The 20,202-nt window shown below is 57.1% G+C and overlaps 1 protein-coding gene across 1 annotated transcript; it reads left to right on the top strand.

Moving 5' to 3' along the window:
- Positions 1-7,155: 7,155 nt before the first annotated feature.
- Positions 7,156-18,066, top strand: PDE4C (phosphodiesterase 4C). Its single transcript, XM_077777014.1, has 15 exons — positions 7,156-7,316; positions 10,409-10,600; positions 11,385-11,421; positions 11,512-11,585; positions 11,860-11,912; positions 12,279-12,391; positions 12,471-12,564; positions 13,090-13,253; positions 13,440-13,538; positions 13,955-14,119; positions 14,206-14,305; positions 14,933-15,087; positions 16,617-16,739; positions 16,981-17,163; positions 17,677-18,066. The coding sequence occupies exons 1-15, from the start codon at positions 7,171-7,173 to the stop codon at positions 18,064-18,066; spliced, it is 2,088 nt and encodes a 695-aa protein (XP_077633140.1). The 5' UTR covers positions 7,156-7,170.
- Positions 18,067-20,202: the final 2,136 nt, after the last annotated feature.

Raw genomic sequence — 20,202 nt, 5'->3', positions numbered from 1 at the left:
CAGAATGTGCAAAGCACCATCTCAAGAAGCTCAGGTGTGTGAGGAGCTGAACACAGATCAGTGTAATTGGAGGATGGGAGGGGAGGCTGGGGATGTGGGCAGAGGGTGGACCACATAAGGCCTCATGGAGTGCAATGGGGAGCCATGGGTGGGTTTTCAAGTGAGTGAGTTGATCAGATTGGTATCTAGAAAAATTCTCTGTGACTCTTGAGTAGAATTGTCAAGGGCAGAGGTAGAAGCAACAACAGCCCGCTGAAGAGGCTTGGGCAGTTCTGGGCAGGAGATGGTGGTACAAGGACCAAGGTGGAACCAGGGGCTGGAAAGAAGTAGGCAGATACAGAAGTTATTTATGATGTAGACGCACAAGGCATTGGTGGCCACCAGCAAGGGTAAAAGAGTAGGGGACTGGTGTGGACAGCTCCTAGTCTTTGACCCTTCACAAGTGACCCTTTTCACCCTTCCAACAATGCCAGGATGTGGGGACACGATCATTATCCCCATTTTCCTGAATAGAAAACTGGCTGGTGACAGCCAGCCAGTGGCAGAACCCATGTTCCCCACCAGTGGACCAAGTTATCGCCCACTATCAGCTTTGGAGGGCAGGGGGCGGAAAGGAAGGGCAATGACTGAGCCATGAAAGTAAAGGACAGAGAAGAGTTGCTTGTTTTCCATCACCCAGCAAGGCATGGCAGTACTGGGGCTTGAACTTAGTCTGTTAGTTTCTCTGGCCCACACATTTCCCATTTCTCCAACCTGGGGACACAACTACAGTAGAGGGTAGTCTCCACGAGAAATATCTTTGAAATATCCTTTTGAGATCATGGCTCTTCCTGCCCCCAAAGCTACTGAACCAAGTGGCCCCCAAATGCATCCTTGCCCCAGCCTAGAGCCCACACCCACCCACCCAGCCCTGCTCTCGTCCATTTCTACTTCTGTTAACCATAATAGAAAATGTTCTCACCCTCCCTCTGCCACTTACCAGGAAATTACTCCTGGGATTATGTCTGGTGGGTAGGGCCTTGAGTTTCTAGAACTGGGGAAGGGAGGGGCAGGCCTGGGATTTGAGGGCAGGAATTGTGGCTGTGAGGTGGGGCCCAAGGCATAGAGGGACGAATGAGATCCCACCATTTCCGCCGAGGGTCTGGGCATTGATGTGGCTATAAAAGGGTGCCCCTCTCTACCCACCTCCGCTGTTGTCAGCCCCGACTAGACGCAGTTTCTGTGTGCCCACCCCAGGGATGGGAGAGCGCTTTTACAGCCCTCCCCATTTTCTCTGCCCTTCCCGGATCCCTGCCCTGTGTGAGTGGGCGTTTTGGGGCTCCAAGGAGACCCCATCTGGGGCTGAACCGCTAATCCTACCTTCCTGAGGTTGACGGAGAAACACCATCTGTGCCTAGTTCTGAAGACCAGAGCCCTTGACTCTGCTTCCAGACTCCTCCTTGCTACAGTCATTGGGGAGGGTTAAGGACCCGCCGCTGCTCAGCTTTCAGCACTTCCTGGGTGGACGACGCCCTGGTGTGGAGGTGCTCCTGAACCCCTGTCTCGGCGCTTCCTGCAGCTAGCTCCTCGCATCTCATCTCATCCGCCCGCCCGGAGTCCCTGAATCTACTACCTTCCCTTTCAGCACCAGGAGAAGGGACAGAGCCTTAGCGCTGGGGATCTCCAGAGCCCCTGGCTCCTGGCTCTGCATTCGGCAGCATCAAGGAGGACAATCTCTGTCTTCACTCTAAGCTCATGTCTTGACCCTTTTTCACTCAGCACTAGAGGGGAGGACAGCAAGCCATTTTCTGCTCTCGGGGTATCCCCAGCCCCTCTTTCCAACCCCCACCCCCAAGTTCTTTCCGTGCTATCCTTCAGCACCATTTGGGCAAGGACAGCTCCTCGGTGTCAGCCCCACCTTGAGTCCCTGTTTCTACCTTCTCCCGCCTCAGCACCTCCGGCGCGGACAGCTCCTCTCTGTCGCCTCCACCCCCGGTCCTGGCCCGACCCGGGCGGGTGCAGACACTCCTCGTTCTCGGGGACGGCTCCCGCGCCCTGCTCTCCCTGCTGCCTTCTTCTGGCGCATGGAGACCCCAGGGGTCCAAGAAGGGGCGGAGGCATCCAGCGAGCTGAGTTGCGCTCGCAGCCGCCAAGGCATAGCCAGACCCCCGAAGCACTTGTGGCGTCAGCCCCGGCGCCCCATCCGCATCCAGCAGCGCTTCTATTCGGACCCGGACAAGTCCGCGGGCCGCAGTGAGCGGGACCGGAACCCGCGGCCGGGGCTCGAGAAGTCGCTGCGCTCCTGGCCCACCTCCTTCTACAGGCGGTAGGTGGGCGGGGGCAGGGCACTCCCGAGGTGTGGGGGAGGGGCGCGCGGGGCCTGGCGGGAGTGGAGGAGGGTCCTTGCTTCTCCAGGGGCGGGGGTCTCTGCTGCTTGGCTTGAGGCCGGTTCTTCGGAGGAAAAAGCTGCTTTTTATGTGGGGTGGAGCTGGAGGGTTTGCTTATGGGTCTCTGACTGGGTGTGCTGAGATGCAATTGCCTCTGAGTGTGTGTCTGAGTCTGAGCAGCTGCGCCCGTGTGTACTCCGACCTGTTGTGTGAGTGTCCACAGCCAGCTGTGTCTCTGTGGGTGACTGGATGTATTTGGGTGCGTGTACATCGGGGCGTACGTGCCTGTGTGTTTCCCCTTGGGCGCCCATGGGTGTGTGACTGAGGGTGACATCGCTCTGACCCAGCTGGGTGTCTGAGGCTCCTCCAGATCTTGGAATGTCCTGGGATGTTTGTGGGGTTTGTGGTCCCCATGAGTATTGGAGGGGACCTTGGGGAGTGTGTATGAAAGGATCAGGGCAAGCTGTCCACAGAGCTGGGGGCCATAGCCTTCTCTATGGTCTATCTGGCCACCCCTCCCCGCCTTGCCTCCTGTGACCTGGGGAGGAGAGGAGCCTCTTGAGACTAGAACAGCATGTTTTTTCCACATCAGAAGGGATGGGGTGGAGAAGGGGGGAATAAAGAGGGAGGGCTGCTCCTCCTTTTTCATATAAACCAAGGAGGGGCAGGCAAGGGAATAAGACAGAGACAGAAATCACAGAGAAGTAAAACAGGGGACTTAGAGGGACCAGAGATGGGAGGCCCAGGGATGGAAGTCTGAGGAGCCGGAGGGCTGAGGAGCAGGATTTAGAAACCCCAGGGCCCCCATGAATGGGAGGGGGAGCCACCTGACTCTAGGCCAGATCTAGAGTCCTGGGTTTGAAGCCAGGCTGGGTGACATCAGATGAGTTGCTTTCCCCTCTGGATCTTGATTTTTATTTTTCCCACTTTGGCCCACGGACCTCCTGGGACCACTAACATCTTACGCGGTCACCAAGCCTGGAGTAACACTCCCAGCCTGGTCCTCGAGCAGCTCTGGGAGACATCTGGGGCAGATGGGCCCCATGGCCCAGAGCATTTGGAGCTGTTCCCAGGTGACCCAGCAGGCCCCTTGCCCCCATCAGCCACCCCCCCCATCCCTCAGCTCCTCCTGTCCCCACTCCCAGTGACTCATGATTTTCCATCTTCAAGAAAGAACAAACAGACGGGTTTGGGCCCGTCTAGGGGGGAGACTCCAAGTGGCTCCGGAAGGCAGGGGATTGTGTGCCTGTGACTGTGCATGCATGTGCATGTGCATATGTATGCTGGTGTGTGGGGAGCATCTCAGCCCTCGGGGAAGCTGGGTTCAAGGCTAACCTGCTGTGTGGTCCTAAAAAAGTGGCAGTGCTTCTCTGAACGTCAGTGTTGACACTGAGATGCAAACATGAATCTACTTTGTACATTTTGTCTTGAACTTTCTGTGCGGGAGCCTGGTCCCCAGCTCTGGCTGTCCTCCTCACTGCTCCAGGCAGCTCGTGTGGTCTGGGAGGACACTAGCATCTTGCTCAGCAAGCATTTATTAAACACCTACTATGTGCCAGGCCCTGTACTGGAGACTCAGCCATGGGCAAACAGGTGCCGACGGGCTGATGGTGGAGGTACTTACTCCAGGTGGAAACAGCACAGAGTGATCTGTGTTGTAATGGGGGGGAGGTCAGGGTGCCAGGGGAGCTCAGAGGAGGCTTCTGATCCAGCACTGGGTGAGTAGGGGGTGAGAAAAGATGGCTTGGAAGAGGTGGCATCTAAGCTTAAACTGAAGGATGCAGAGAATTTAGCCAGCGGGAATGAAGGGAAGGATATGCCAAGCAGAATGAACAGAATGTGCAAAGCCTCAGACTCAAAGAGGATCAGGGATATGAAGAGCTGAACACAGGTATATATATGTTCAAGTATATGAAGAGCTGTGTGAACACTGTGGTTGGAGGGTGGGAGGGGAGCCTCTCTATTCATTTCCTAGCATTTATTGAGTAAACATACTGAGTGCCAGACACGGAGGGCACACTGTGAACGAAGGCATGTCCTTCCTGCCTTTGAGGGTCTGGTGGGCGAGCCAGATCCAGATCATATAATGATGACAGGAAATGTAAAATCGTACCTATGAGAGAAGGATGCTCAGAGAATATTTACCCATCCAGTTAGGGAGGGCTTCCTGGAGGGGGTCACGCTCCAGCTATGACCTGAAACACGAAAAGTCAGCAGGAGAAAAGCATTCGGGCAAAGGCCTGGGGGTGGGAACAAACCTGACTAATTCAAAGAAAAGGGGGATGAAGCTAGAGCAGAGTGAGCCAAGAGGAAGGAGGGGGGTTAGCGAGGCTCAGACCTCAAAAGGTTCAGACCACACAAGGCATTCAAAGAGCTGTGGATTGAGGGCCATAGGGAGCCATGGGGAGGGTCTGGAGCAGAAGAGGGTGAGATCTGATCCATGTGAGCATCTATACGCTGAACTCAGACCCCACTCCCCTCCTTTGTCTAGAGTGTCCATGGGGACTTGGGCAAGTCATGGCTCCTCACCAGATCTCAGTTTACTTGTCTCTAAAACGGGCATAACAGCGCCCATCTCACTGGGGCCACCTGGTGGCAGAGGAGAAAAGTGTCTGCCCAGGGAAGGAATGCTCAAACGGGGGGATTCCAGTGATAAGCTAAGGGCATAGAGTGCTGGGCACTTCCTCAGGTCATGCAGCACACAGGGACAAAGTCAAGGTGGGAGTCCTCATGTCCACCCCTCCTTCAGCCTCAGCTCCTTAGCCGGCTGGGTTTGGGGCCTCCCGCAGTCAAGCCAACCAGGCTTCAGTTTCTCCATCCAAAAAGCTATTAATAGAGCATCACTGTTAAAACTGTTAATAAAATATTTAAAGTTGAACCTGTTAATGCTTCAAACCATTAACCTATTAAAACTTTTGATAAAGCATGAATGTCAGAGTGGCCTCTGGGACTTCAGAGGGGATGGAGCCAGTTAAGCATTAAGTGGGACAGGGGACAAGCTAGGGAGCCCTCCTGCCTAGGCTTGAGTGACCCTGGCCCTACCACTCACCCAGGCAAGTGAACACCATCTCTCTGTGCCTCAATTTCCCCATCTGCAAAATGAGCATGAGAGTCCCCACTTTGCAGAGTTGCTCTGAAAATCAAATGACTTTTACATGCACAGCCCTTGGCTCAGCTCCAGGCTAGAAGGAAGCAGTTTGTACTGATACATTTCTGTCTTCGCTTTCCATTTCATGCCTGCGACTTCTGGGGAGGGACGGAGTCTCTCCGTGCCTCAGTTTCTCCTTGGGAACATGAGACGATTACATACCCCTCCCGTGGGGCCGAAGTGGTATCAAGGCTCCTCTGACCCTGTCCCCAGTGCCTTCACCAGGCTGATCCTGGCGGCCTCTATCCCCTGGGGACCAGCTATAATTAGGTCCAGCCACAGCAGCTACAGATGGTATTTTTGTCTTTGGGACAGGAAGTCTGGTTCCCACCAGGTGTCCAGTTGCAGGGCCACGGGGGCAGGAGGGGGTTCCCAGCCATGTCCTTGAGACTCTCTACGCTCCTGAGCCCCAGCATGACCGTTCTTTTCTGAGCCTCCATTTTCTCACCTGTACAATGGGGACAATAGGATGGTTGGGAGCCAGGAGAGTGTCAGAGTTCTCCTCCCTGTGGCACCTCAGTTTCCCCCACTGAAGCTCTAATCATCCCCACTGTATCTCACATTCCCCTAGGAGTGCCAGAAATGTGGGTGCCTTTTGTCTAGGCACCCCATAACTCATGAAACCCCCTAGGCCAAAGCCCAGGAAGGGGAGGGGGTGTCCCCCCACAGCAGGGACACATAAGGACTTAGAGCTTCTGTGTGGCCTCAGCTGCCTCTGCCTCAGACATGGGCGTTCAAGGTCCTGCCTCAGAGTGTGATACCCTGAGACTTGGTTTCCCTTTCCATGGAATGGGCCAGGGCCACCCCAGTGCCAGCATTCAGAGCATAGAGCACCTGCTACAGACCCCTGAAGACGCCCAGACACACACCTCCCTTTCCAGGCCCCCTGGGGCCCCTCCTGGGGCAAAGGAGAGGCAGCTGATGCTTCACAGACAGAAGACCTGGCGGGAGTGGAGTGCGGATGTTTGTGCAGTAGAAACAGCAAGAGAGCGGAAAGGATCCAGAGATGGGGCCTGGGGAATGTCAGAGTGGGTGGGGGTCATGCGGGACCTAGTGGAGGGGGACTCTGAGGCGGGGGGCTGGGTTTGAACCCCGCTGCCCTGCACCAAAGCCTTGTGCCCATTACTACCTCCCTCCTAGCCTCAGTTTCTTCACCTGGCCAAAGGGTTAAGGGTTTGTGGTTTCTGCACAGCCCCGAGTGGCTCCAGGCCTCGTTTTCTCCATATGGAAAATGGGCAGAGGGGTGCTGGAAACACTGTGTGAGATCTGGGCAGCCCCTCGGTAAACTCCGTGCCTCTGTGACCCTCCCACAATGGAGGAAGTTTCCCTTTCCGACTTCCGCATTTCACTCTTTTCAGCCAAGTTATCAACTCCAAAAGCTGTCCTAACTGGGGACATTTTTGCAGAGGGAAGTGGCATAAGATCCGGGTTCTGGGGCCCACGGGGCCACCCCCCCCAATGAAGGGAGCAGAGTGTCGCGGCCAGCGCAGTGCCTCAGTTTCCCCATTTGTCCCGGTGGGGGCATCAAGGAGAGGTCCAGCGGCGAGGCGGGGCCGGCGCGCCCTCTGCCCCCTCCCTCCGGGCCCCGCCCCCGCGGCTGTCCAGAAAAGGTCCCGCTCTGCCTGCGCTGCGTGCAGCGTCCATGCGGTCTCGGCGATGCAGGGACCCCCCGCGCCCGCCGCGGCCCCTGGGCCCGGCTCTCCTCGGGGCTCCCCTCGCGGCTCCCCCGGGCTCTTCAGGAAGTTCCTGGTAAACCAGAGCATCCGCCTGCAGCGGCGCTTCACTGTGGCCCATCCGCTGTGGTGAGGCGACAAGGAGGGCCTGGAAGGGGTCACCAGAACCGCCAGGCTGGAGGTGGGAAGGGCAGAGGCAGGGACAGCTGGAGCGGGGTGGGGAATCAGGGTAGGGATGCTCTGCCCCTCCCTCTCCTGGTATCTCTCTCGCTCTGCCCTCTGTCTGTCTCTCGGTACTTGCAGACTCTGTCTTTCTCCATCTCTGTCTCCCTCCACCCGCTGCCTGTACATATGCCCTGGGGACCAGCGTCTGTCCCTTTCCAGTTGTGCGGCCCAGAGCCGGACGGGCTGAGGCTCACGTCTTCTCCTGACCCTCGTGGGCCGGGGCAGGCGAGCTGAACGCCCAGGAGGTGAGGGGAGGAGGAAATGACTCCTCCCCTTGGGCTGGCTCCCCAGTCAGTCCCGGAGCCAGCAACTAGATGGCCCGGGGCGGGGGGTGGGGGGGGGGAACCTCACCGAAGGTCTTCGGTGCCCACAGATGAAGGCCTGATTTGACGGGGACCTTCGAAGCAGGGCGTTCGCAGTGTAAGGAGGCGAGTTGCGGGTCCCACACTAAAAGCAGACCTGCGCTCGCTGAGCGCGGGCTCCTCGCAGCCCCACACACGTCCTACAGATTCGATCCACTGTTCTGGGTTCGATCCCGACCCCTTCAGGAAGCTGTGACCCCGTGGGGCTCGGGGGCGAGGCTGGCGCTGGAAGTGGGGCTTGTGGGCGCCGACTGCGTCTGGCACCTCGCGCTGGATTCGTGCCCCGTTAGTACTCACTTGATAATTTGGCACCTGGCGGCTCAGGGACTGGAGGTCCCTTCACCAAGGTCACACGGCCAGCGACAGCCGGCAGGGTGGAGGGAGTCGTGACCGCGGTCCTTGATGGCGCCATTTCAGTCCCGGAGGGGTTGGAGGGGTGTCCCAGGTCCCGGAGAGCGCCCCCAGGGCACCAGACAGCCGCCTGCGAAGAGGGGTCCCTGCGGAGGGTTCCGGAGAGAGCTCAAAGGCGTTGAGGGAGAGCCATCAGTCCCAGAAGGTGAGACTAGAGGAGGGTGGGTTCCTCCGAGGCCCACTTGCCTCAGTTTACCTATCTAACCGATGGACAGACGCGCAATTCTCACAGTCCAGGCGACCTCGCTCCGCGCCGCCCGCGTCATGGAACCACGGTCTGACCCCGCCGTTCCGGGCTAAGTTTAGAGCAGAAAGAAAAACAGCTTTTCTCGCGGCGCGAAAATCCCGGCCCAGGTCTTAACCCTCTGCACCCATTACTTGGATGAGAATCCAGCACCCTGTTGCCTCTCCGGGCCTCAGTTTCCCTATTGATCCATAGACTTGCTCTTCTAGAACATTTGAGGAGAGGCAAGGGAGGGGTAGGGGTGCACCGCCCCCGGGTCTCCCCCCTCCGAGGGGAGGTTTGGGTATCCGCTGTCGCTAGTCCTCCAGAGAGTTTCGCGGCCAGCCACTAAGCCCTGGCGCCGGCGGGGTAGGGTTAAGAAGCCCCGCCCCTAAGGGTGACGTCACGAAGCGGGCGCTCGGACGAACCAACGATCTGGAGATTCTCTCGGAGGCGGCGAGCTCGAAAAGGTCGAGACCCGTCGACACAGCCGAATAAGCCCGAATTTTCCCGAGTGAGGCCGGACGAAGCCGAATAAGCCCGAGTCGGGCCGAGGGCCACCCGGACTTGCTCGGAAACTAGCGCCGCCGGCTTTTAGGCGAACATGACCGAATGCATCCGAACCTGCCCGAGCGCGGTCGGACCTATCCGAATCTTACCGAATTCACCCCACCGAACCTATCCGGACCTGGGCCAAACCTGTGTGATCAGACCCCATTCAAGTCAAATCAGGCAGTAGTTGAGCAACCCAGACCGAATCCAGCGGAACTGTACAGAATCTTGTNGCCACCCCCCCCCCACCCCCCCCAAACACAGTCTGAAGCGAATCCCCTGCTCAGAATCTTCTGGCCGGTGCTGACCCTGACCGGGGGACTTGGATGGGGTCCCTTTGCAGGGGACCAAACGTACACTGGCCTTTAGCCAGGAGCCCGCTGTCTTTGGCGGTCTCTGGTGTCTTCCTGTCTTCGCTTCTCCTGCCTATACCCTTCTCAAAAGCTCATGACCCCCACACAAATGGTCCCTCCTGTCCCTGGCTGCTAACTGCTCACTCTCCTAACTCCTCTCCCACACTTCTGTTTCCCCGCGCACCTCCACTTTTCCTCTGATCTCTAATCCCAAGGGGTAGGGGTGTAGATCCCTCTTACCCAGTCAGGGTGTGGCGTGATGGAGACACAAGGCTGACAGCTGGGAGGGGGTATTGGGGATCATCCAAAACAAGAGGCACTGGAGGGACGTTGGTGCTCTTGGCAGAGGGCACAGCCTGTGCAAAGGCCCGGAGGTGGAAGAGAACAGGCAGGGCGTTTGGACCTAAAATGAAGCAGAGGAGTGGGGAACCTGAGGACAAGGCCAACCAAGTGAGCTGGGGGCGTGGTCATGGAGATTGGGGCAGGGCCATAAGGAATGAGCTGGGACCTGTGAGCTGGGGGTGGGGACAGGTGATGGGGAGCATCGCCAAAGCTGGCTGGGGGAGCCTTGGAGCATGTCAGATCTAGGCAGGACACTGGCCTCCTCCAAAAAGGAAAGCCCACGAAGCCATTTCCAGTCCCCATGAACTTACCATGGGACCTTGACCTTAGTTTACTCCTTAGTAATACAGGCACCGTTGCCCTCCTCAGGTCCTCTGTTGTGACTCCCTAAAAGCCTCCTGGGGGAAGGAGTATATACCATGTCCACGTTAGAGACCAAGTGGTTGATGTCCAGAGAAAGGCTGAAACTACCCACGGTCACACAGTCACTTGGGGACAGATCTGAAACTCATGTCCCAGAATCCAGCTTGCTGCCAGAGGGAAGGGCTCCGGGGTACAGATGTAGAGACAGAGGAATGAGAGCCACGTGGTCCCTGAGTAGGGGTGTGCCTGTGGAGGAGGTAGAAAAGCTGGAGGCTACCCCTGCCCAACCCACCGAGGCCCCAGGGAGGATGTGACAGAAAGAGTGTGAGCCACAGCCGGGCATCCACGTGCCAGGACGCTTGGCACTGACCATGTCTAATCTGCCTTCAGCTTTGACCTGGAAAATGGGCTCTCATCCGGGAGAAGCACCCTGGACCCTCAGGCCGGGCCTGGCCTTGGCCGGGTCATTCAGGCCCCTGCTCAGCACAGCCAGAGGCGCGAGTCCTTCCTATACCGCTCCGACAGTGACTACGAACTCTCACCCAAGACCATGTCTCGGAACTCCTCTGTGGCTAGTGATCTGTGAGTCCAGCTGGTGGCATGACACCTCCTTGTTCTTCCCTCCTTCCTTAGATCCTCCATTCAGCACACCTCCTTCAAGCGGTCATTTGAGCTGGGCTTTGAAGTTTAAGTAGGTGTTTTCCAGACAGCTCCCTTATTCCGTCGAGCATGATGAGAATGATATCCAGTAATTCTCTGTGCTTGACTTGTGTCTGGAGTTCCGTGGCGATCTGGAGACGTTAAGCCCAATTGGCAGCAACCGAATAAACACCTTGATATGAGCTTCCTGGCAGCCATAATGAAATGAAAAATACAATGATTTCCGCCTTGCCTCTATTAAGACCTCTGCTGCCCCTGGTTCACTATTTGCGAGATGGGGCTTGGTCAGAGGAGCCCTGGTGGCTTTCAGAGGAGTCAGGTGAGGGGAGCTTAGGGGCCAAAAGTGTAGTCATGTGGGGAGGGCACACTCAGCTGAGGGCATAGTCTGGGTAAAATCTGGGAGATGGCGGTGGGGGTGGGGCGCCTGGGTGGCTCTGTTGGTTAAGCATCCGACTTCAGCTCAGATCATGATTTCCCTGCCACGAGTTTGGGTCCCACATCAGGCTCCTGCTGTCAGTGCAGAGCCTGCTTTGGATCCTCTGTCTCCCTCTCTCTCTCTACCCCTCTCATGTTTGCTCTCTCTCTCTCTCAAAAACAAATAAACATCAATATGTATATATGTGTGTGTATAAAAAGCTGGAAGGTGGGAACCAGCGGGAGGGCTTCTCTTGGCCGCCCTTCCTGATGTCCCGTCTTCCCCCCGCAGACACGGAGAAGACATGATTGTGACGCCTTTTGCCCAGGTGGGTGCCCACCATTTGCCCCTCCTCCCTTGAGTCAGGCTGGGAGAACTGACCCCTGCTTTCCAGCGCTGATCACACCCCTTCCGACAGGTCCTAGCCAGTCTGAGAACGGTTCGGAGCAACGTTGCAGCCCTCGCCCACCTGCAAGGCCGCGGGGCAGCCAAGTACGCAGAAGCCGGGGCGGGGGCGGGGTCAGGCGGAGAAAGAGCTGGGGCAACGCGTGCGGGCATGGGGCGGGGCCTGCGTGAAAGACTGCCAGGAGGGGGCGGGGCCAGGCCTAGAGGGGCGGGGCCTGAAGTCCAGGTGGGCAACACTGAGGTGGGGCCTGACTCGAAAGAACGGGGCCCCAACTTGCGGACAGGGGTGGGGTCGATAGGGGCGGGGCCTGGAGACTTGGGGACGGGGCCATGTGAATGAGGGAGGCCGTTTGTACCGCAGGCAGGCTTCGGTCGAAAACCCCCTCTTTGGCAGTCAGCCCCCTCCACTTACAGGTAATGTGCCTGCTCCTATCCTTTCCTCCCACAGCTGGACGGCTGTGAACTTCCTCTCCATGGCGACCTACTCAGCCCATGAGTCCTTAGGGATTTGCTAATTGTAATCTCCAAAACACCTCTCGGGATGGGGTCTGCCACACGCACATTACAGATGGGGAGGCTGAGGCCCAGGGAGGGGCAGAGACCTGCCCATCCATGGTCACACAGCTACTTGGGGACAGATCTAGGATTCAGATCCTGAGGTCCTGAGTGGCCTTACTGGGAAGGGCTCTAGGGTCCGGATATAGAGAAAGAGGTATGAGGGATATGGGGTCCCCCGGGGTGGGGGGGTAAGGCAGGCCTCCTGACCAGCTCGGCCCCCAGACGACGCTGGGCAGAAGCTGGCTTTGGAGACACTGGACGAGCTGGACTGGTGTCTGGATCAGCTGGAGACACTGCAGACGCGCCACTCAGTGGGGGAAATGGCCTCCAACAAGGTGAGGGGGGCAGGTAGCCTGGATCATTTGCCTCTGCCCACGGTGCCCCCATCGTCACCGTCCTCACCTTTCCCTGCAGTTCAAGCGGATGCTGAACCGGGAATTAACTCACCTGTCTGAAACCAGCCGCTCTGGGACCCAGGTGTCCGAGTACATCTCCCGGACCTTCCTGGGTGAGCTGTGGTGGGTCACTGCTCGAGCGGCCTAACAGAGGTAGGAAGAGTCAAGGAAAAGAAAAGACTTCTATTACAGACCTCGACACGGGGAAGACGGAGCCAGACATGGACACTTCCAACCCCGTGGCTCACTGCTGTTCCAGAGAGAGGAACAGAGGGAACTTTTAGGAGGGAGGGCGGGTATTAAAGCTCGGGTTTTGAAACATGAGTCGAAGTTTTCCAAGGGAGTCATGGAGTGAACGAGACGAGACGGCTGGGTCTCCAGCTTGGGAGATGGGAAGCGCATTTAGCTCTTTGGGGGAAATGCTGAGCCCTGGTTACCGGTGGGCAATGTCAAACGGAAGGGGCCACTGAGCTCCGCCATGAAGAGAGCTGCAGGGACTTGACTTCAAGCTCACTTTGATCCAGATGAAAAGGAAATAGTTGATCCTGAGGCTTGGCAGGGTCCATGGCCTGAGGCAAGGCAGGGTGACCCCAGCAGGTGAATCAGTTTCCTTGAGCCCCGCCCCGCTCCACCTACAGACCAGCAGACTGAGATGGAGTTGCCCAGCGTGACCTCCACGGAGACCCCAAGGCCCATGTCCCAGATCAGCGGCCTGCGTGGGCTCCCACACAGTGCCAGCCTGTCTGCAGCCACCGTCCCACGCTTTGGGGTCCAGACTGACCAGGAGGGGCAGCTGGCCAAGGTGGGTCCCTAACTGGAATACTGAGACTTGACTTTGAGTCCTGGCTCTTCGTGGATGCCCTATCTTGGGCCTCAGTTTGCCCACCTGTGTATTGGGTAGGTGGGGCTCAGGCCTGGTGGGGGAGGTCAGGGGTCCAGAATCTGAGCAAGCTGAGCTGGAGTTAAGCTGCAGTTCTTCCCGTTTTAGGAACTGGAAGATTCCAACAAATGGGGGCTTGATGTGTTCAAGGTGGCGGAGCTAAGTGGGAACCGGCCCCTTACGACCATCATATTCAACATCTTTCAGGTACCCTCCCCTTGCTTCCAGTGCTACTGGAATCTCTTTCCTTCTTATCTTCCTACCCCAAGACCTCAGGGGGCACTCATTCTTCACATCCTCCCTGATACCCCCGAATGGCATAATGTGCGCTACGAATTGAAGGATGAATAGGAGTTCGTTAGGTTGAAAACTTCATTGCCGAGAAGCCTCAGCCTTGAGCCCGGCCCTGAAGAGACTCACTGTTGGAGGGAACAGCTGGACAAAGACAGACCAGCGGGGAAAGACAGAGACACCAAGGGAGTTCAGAGGGAGAGCAGGGAGGGCATCCTGGAAGAGGGGGCATTTGAGAGGCAGACAGGAGTTCAGAAGGAGAGAAGGTGTAGGAATGGTATATGCTGCTGCCCAGAGGCCATGGCCTTGACTGGAGGCCTGTGATGACCCAGGAACGGGACCTGCTCAAGACGTTTCAGATCCCGGCAGACACACTTGTCACCTACCTTCTGACGCTGGAGAGTCACTATCATGCCGATGTGGCCTACCACAACAGCCTACACGCCGCTGATGTGGCCCAGTCCACGCATGTGCTGCTGGCCACACCTGCCCTCGAGGTACTGCCCTAAGTCTAGAGGCAGCCAGGGTGGGTGCGGGGTGCAGAGAGCCCACCCCTTACTTCTTATGCCCCCTGCCTGCCCAGGACGTTTTCACAGACCTGGAAGTCCTGGCTGCCGTCTTTGCAAGCGCCATCCATGACGTGGACCATCCTGGGGTCTCCAACCAGTTTCTCATTAACACCAGTGAGTCCGGGGTGGGGCTCTACCGCCACCTGTCAGTCACGTGACCTTAGGCCCACCCTTTCCTGCTCTGAGCCTAATCTCCCTGTTTGTGAAATGCCTGGAACAGTCCCTCCCTTTGGTGCTCAGAGCAGTTCCAGGTACATAGTAGGTGCTCAGTAAATGAGAACATAACAAACATGGCAGAGCTGATCTGGGGCCACGAAGATTTTAAAGTTCGGGGTCCTTCGAGATGTCTGAAGGACTCAGATAATTACCAGGTGCCTCCTGTATGCATCCTTGGGGAGCAGGGGATGAGAGTGGAGCCTTCTTACTCAACAATCCCAGAGTCTAATAAGATGGTGACTCAGTTGTTCATTCAACTGGCACCCAGTGTGCACTGTCTGCTGCCACGCCAAGGCCTCACGGGGTCCCCAGTCTCAAGGAGGGAGAGCTGAACACACCAATGTCCCCAGACCCGCAGTCAGGGCAGGGTTTGGCGGAAAGACAGAATTCTGGAAACCTTCATGGAATAGAGGGCAGTAGGGTTGGGGCCTCCATGCACGAGTAGGAGTTTGCCAGGGATTTGCAAAACCTGCCTTTGGGTGGAGCTGGTGGGTGGACAGGTCTTGAGGTCTACCTCCCCCACAGACTCAGAGCTGGCGCTCATGTACAATGACGCCTCTGTGCTGGAGAACCACCACCTGGCTGTGGGCTTCAAGCTGCTGCAGGCAGAGAACTGTGACATCTTTCAGAACCTCAGTGCCAAGCAGCGGCTGAGTCTGCGCAGGATGGTCATTGACATGGTGAAGATGCGGCTGTGAAGGGGGTGGGGTGGTCTTGGCCTGGCGGGGGGTTCATTTGGACCTGGACACGCCCGCTCTGAACCTGAGCTTCCTCCTCTGTGAAATGGGGCAATGACTGTCCAAGCCCTGGGTCACCAGACCCTTGGTTGGGTGAGTGAAATCCTGGCTGCACTTCAGACACGGAGTTTCTGGGGTTTCCGGTGCAATTTCTTCTGAGCCTTAAGTCTGTCCATGGGGTGTTTTTCAGATCAGAAGACAACAGTAAGCTTTGGGGTCTTGTGCCTCATTCATTAATTATTTTACTACTACTAATTATTATTATTATTATTTTAATTAAGTAGGTACCACGCCCAATGTGGGGTTTGAACTCATGATCCTGAGATCAAGAGTCGCATGGTCTGTGGACTGAACTAGCCAGGTGCCCCTCTTTCATTAATTTAACAAGCATTTATTGGACACCTATTGTGTGCTTGCCCTGTGCCAATACGAGTAGAATTCTGGCCTTTGTGTGACTCATGGCCTGGGAGGGAGATGGATCCACAGGCAGAGCCATTATGGGAGGACCCAGAGATGGAGCTCCTATGGGGGGCGGTACTCAAGGTTGGGGAGGGCTTCCCCAGGAGGGAACACTGAAATCAATTGGCAGAGCCTGCAGGGTGTGGAGCGCCATGAGGTGGGGAAGACTGAGGCAGAGGGAACGGCATGTGGGGATAGCTCAGAGGAGACTAAGTCTCTAAGTGAAGAGGAATTAAACATTTGGTGAGGTGGACTTGACTTGGGGCCTTGGGCAATAGGTACCCCCAGTGAGAGCATCATTTTAGGCAGATGGGAGGTTTGGGGAGAATTTTTGAGATTTTTTTCTTTGATTCTCAGAGAAGCCTCTGGGCTGCGTGGGGCTCACGCCTGGGCTGGCTGTGCTCAGGTCCAGTTAAACTTTTCTTTTTTTTCAGGGAAGTTGAAACAGTTGTGCTCAGAGCTGAACTTCCCTCCAAATGTCTGAAAACAGCCCTTCTGGCCGTATGGTGGCCACGGGGGGTGGGGTGGGGAGCATCAAGGCAGGTCCTTCCTGGTTTCAGATCCACCTGTGGTTCCCATGGTTCTCTGAATAAACCCCCCACACCCCCCTGAGCCCCACTGCTCCCCTCACCCACCATCGCTACTGCATTCACTGGCTCCAGCCCAAACTGCCTCCTCTGTGTTCCTCCAGGGAACACATCCAGCACCAAGACCTGTGCACAAGCTATGCCCTTTGCTGCGCTTCACCACTGTCCTCAGGCACGGCTCACCCCACCCCCCCGGCTTCATTTCTTTCTCCTGCCCTGTCCCCTGTGCGGGATGTACCCCCATGAACCCAACAACCTTGGAGAAGGGACCACTGACTCAGCTCCTCTTGTGAACTGGGTTTGCAGTGAATCTTGTTACGTCCCCCCATTTCACAGATGAGGACACCGAGGCTCAGAGGACCCGGGGGCGGAGTGGGTGTGGGGTCTGGAAGGCGGGGCGGGCAACCTTCCCTCGTCTGCTCCCAGGTGCTGGCCACGGACATGTCCAAACACATGAACCTCCTCGCCGACCTCAAGACCATGGTGGAGACCAAGAAGGTGACAAGCCTCGGAGTCCTGCTGTTGGACAACTACTCTGACCGCATCCAGGTGTGTGTCCAGCGGGCCCTGGGGCCTCAGTTTCCACGGCTCTCACCTAGCTTTATTTACAAAGCACCGACTCTGCAGCGAACTTGAAACGGAGGCACCTATGCCTTAGCCATTCTTTCCCACCCAGGCCTCAGTTTCCCCACCTGGAAGATGGGTGTGTTCCTGCCACCAGCCTCTTGCGGAGGCTACCAGGCCTGAGGGCGGCCCAGCCCGAGCCCCTCCTGAGCCTTGGTCTCCCCAGGTCTTGCAGAATCTGGTGCACTGCGCCGACCTCAGCAACCCCACGAAGCCGCTGGAGCTGTACCGCCGGTGGACGGACCGCATCATGGCCGAGTTCTTCCAGCAGGGCGACCGGGAGCGCGAATCGGGCCTGGAGATCAGCCCCATGTGTGACAAGCACACTGCCTCGGTGGAGAAGTCCCAGGTCTGAGGGCCCCTGGGCTGAGCCACCATCAGGCACTGGGGGCTGGGGAGGGAAACAGCGGGTGAGCCGACCGCAGGAGTCCTGGCTTGACCACAGCTGGCCAGCGAGGGGAAGCGGCGGAAGGGTGAGGTCTGCCCGGCGCTATGTGGCATCAGGCCTGGGACGCATTCCCTTTGGACTGCGGGGAGAGGGATCCCTACTCGCAGAGTTTGGAAATATCTGTTTGGGTGATGTGGGGGGCCCTGGAGGGGCTCCCAGTCTGGGGGACACATACATCCAGCCCTGAGGTGTCAGGGAGGAGGGGTTGAGGGAGACCAGAAGGGGCAGGAGAGGTTTCCTAGAGGAGGGGCTTTTTGAAGAGGGTTTTGAAGGATGAATAGGAGTTGGGAACTGGCATTCCAGACAGAGGGAATGAGCGGGGCAAAGGCCTGCAGGCTGGACCAGCTTGAGATTCCACGGTGACTCGCCACACAGCTCCCTCCCCCACCCCCCCTGCCCTGTATCCACCCACAGGTGGGTTTCATTGATTACATCGCACACCCACTGTGGGAGACGTGGGCTGATCTGGTGCACCCAGACGCACAGGATCTGCTGGACACACTGGAAGACAACCGTGAATGGTACCAGAGCAAGATTCCCCGCAGCCCTGTGGATCTGACCAGCCCGGGGCAGGGTGGCGCCGACAGATTCCAGTTTGGGCTGACTCTGGAGGAGGCGGAAGAAGAGGAGGAAGAGGAGGGCACAACATTGGACACAGAGGTCTTGGAGTCACCTGACAATGAGCTTCTGGTCCCTGAAGCCAGCCCAGACCCTGGGGCCCTCACCCTGGACAACCAGAGGCCCGTGGGCAAGCCCTGCGTGGACCATGAGGCCAACGTGATGGCTGAGCCCTTAGGCACCTAAGGGTTCCTGATGGGTGGGTGGGCCTTCCGGGAAGAGGTCCGAGGTGGCCCCTGCCTTGCCTCTGCCCCCCTCCCCACAACCCCCACCACCCCCACCACCGAGGGAGAAAACCCAGCTTTTAGTTACAGTTAGGCCTCACGGTCAAAGTGAAGGCACCCGGCTGGGGGCCAGTGTGAACGTGGGTTTGCTGAGAGAGCCCTCCGAGGGGCCGGTGCTGGGGGCAGCCTCTCCGGACACCCTTGGGATCTCCCTCCTGGGCTTCCATTCCTGGTGTGGAAAGAGGGTGTCTTGCTAGGCCCCTTGTCCACCTTCTCCAGTGGCCACTCCTGAGGCACACCCGTCACTTGATTCTTTCATCCGCTATCACGTATTTATTGGCGCCTGCTGTGTGCTTCTAGAGTAGCCCTGCGCGAGGGGGTGGGGAGGCAGGCCCAAGGAGATGCACCCCCACCCCAGGCGCCTCGCCTTCATCTGCCAGGCAGCTCCGTTCAAGAGGCCGGAAACCTGAATGGGAGAATTTTCGGCACCATGGCTTTGTCCAGACCCGATTCTGGCTCCAGAGCCCCGGCTGTGAGCACGAAAGCGGGCTCGGGGCCGGGAGCTGTTTCGGAAGATTGTCTTCACTTATGACTGCGTGTGCCCTCACTGGTTGTCGCTTTAAGTGCCTGTAGTTTCTATCCTCGGGTCTCTGGATTCTGTTCTCCCTAGACCCAGGCCCCCCTGCCCCCCCCTTTTCTCCCTCTTACAGAACAGCAACGAAAGCACAGAATCCCCCCTGTCCCCACGCCGAGTCGCTATATCTGCTGTTTCTGGGGCTCCCCCAGACTCTCTATAGGGGAAAGGAGGCCCCTGATGCTTTCTTTCAAGGCACAGCCCCTTCTGGGCCTCAGTTTTCCCTCTACGGCCTGATCCTAGTACTTGGGTAAACTTTGGTTGGAGGGTGGTGTCCGTGACCTTTCCGAATTATCTTAGAAACGTGGGGGCATTGAATGTGTCTCTGGGCTTAAATAAACCCTATTAGCCAAAACTGATACCGCGTCCACCCCAGGGACGGGAAACGGAGTTGTAAGGAGGTCCTGTCGCCCGCTGGGCTACGCAGTTGGCAGCTGGACAGTAGCCCGCGGCGCCCCCTGGCGGACGGAGGGACGGAAGCGAGGCGGGGTGGATTCGGGGGATATTCCTGTTTCTTGGCTCCTGGCTATGGTCGTGCTGAAGGGGCCTGCTCTGTGCCCAAGTATCAGCTTCTCGCCCCGCCCCGCCCCTCCTCGCGAGCCTGAAGAATCGTACATGACACAAGTCATCAAGCAGTCCCTGGCTTCAAGAACAGCTGGCTTCTGGGGCGCCTGGGTGGCTTAGTCGGTTAAGCGTCCGACTTTCGCTTAGGTCATGATCTCACGGTTCGTGGGTTCGAGCCCCGCGTCGGGCTCTGTGCTGACTGCCAGCTCGGAGCCTGGAGCCTGTTTCAGTCTGTGACTCCCTCTCTCTCTGACCCTCCCCTGCTCACGCTGTCTCTCTCTCTCTCTCCTAGAAATAAATAAAACATTAAAAAAAATTAAAAAAAAAAAAAAGAACAGCTGGCTTCATTCCTAAATAAGTCCCTCGATGATTCCATCCCACCGATAATTCATCATCATCCCAAGTAATGATCAAATGCCACAGAGGGAGAATTAAAATTCATCTGGGTCATGAACTTGGTGCATTTCCTTCCAGACTTTCAAAAGGCAGAGATTTAGGGGATTCATATTTATATTTTTCTCCCTCCCCCTTTACTTACAAGTAGTATGTGTTTACTGTAGAGAATTTGGAAATTATGGAAACATAAAAAGGAAAACAAAATTCTGCTATAACTTCCCTGTAGATCATCTGCCTTCAGCATTTCACCTTATTTCCCTGTTTTTTTTTTTTTTTCTGTCTCTCTCTCTCCACCTATTTATAAGAACATATGTTCCCCTTTCATTTGGGCCACAGGCATCTCTCTTTCTCCCTCCTACCGACTGCACTCCACCCATGCTGGCCCCACCTCAGGGCCTTTGCACATACGGTGCCCACCACCTGGATTGCTTCTCACCCACCCTCATCCTCACTGGTTGGGTCTCAGCTCAGCATCTCCTTCCCTGCACAGTCCTTCCTGACACC

Source organism: Crocuta crocuta, unplaced genomic scaffold, assembly GCF_008692635.1.
Source record: "Crocuta crocuta isolate KB4526 unplaced genomic scaffold, BGI_CrCroc_1.0 scaffold77, whole genome shotgun sequence".
Lineage (NCBI taxonomy): Eukaryota > Metazoa > Chordata > Mammalia > Carnivora > Hyaenidae > Crocuta > Crocuta crocuta.
This window is presented reverse-complemented; position numbering and strand designations above follow the sequence as displayed.

Bases quoted from the DNA above. Each gene is read 5' to 3' on its own strand.
- PDE4C (XM_077777014.1), top strand. From the start codon at position 7,171: ATGCAGGGACCCCCCGCGCCCGCCGCGGCCCCTGGGCCCGGCTCTCCT. The intron at 11,586-11,859 runs GTACGCAGAAGC...TTTGTACCGCAG, and splicing joins CAAGGCCGCGGGGCAGCCAA to GCAGGCTTCGGTCGAAAACC. The intron at 11,913-12,278 runs GTAATGTGCCTG...CTCGGCCCCCAG, and splicing joins TCAGCCCCCTCCACTTACAG to ACGACGCTGGGCAGAAGCTG.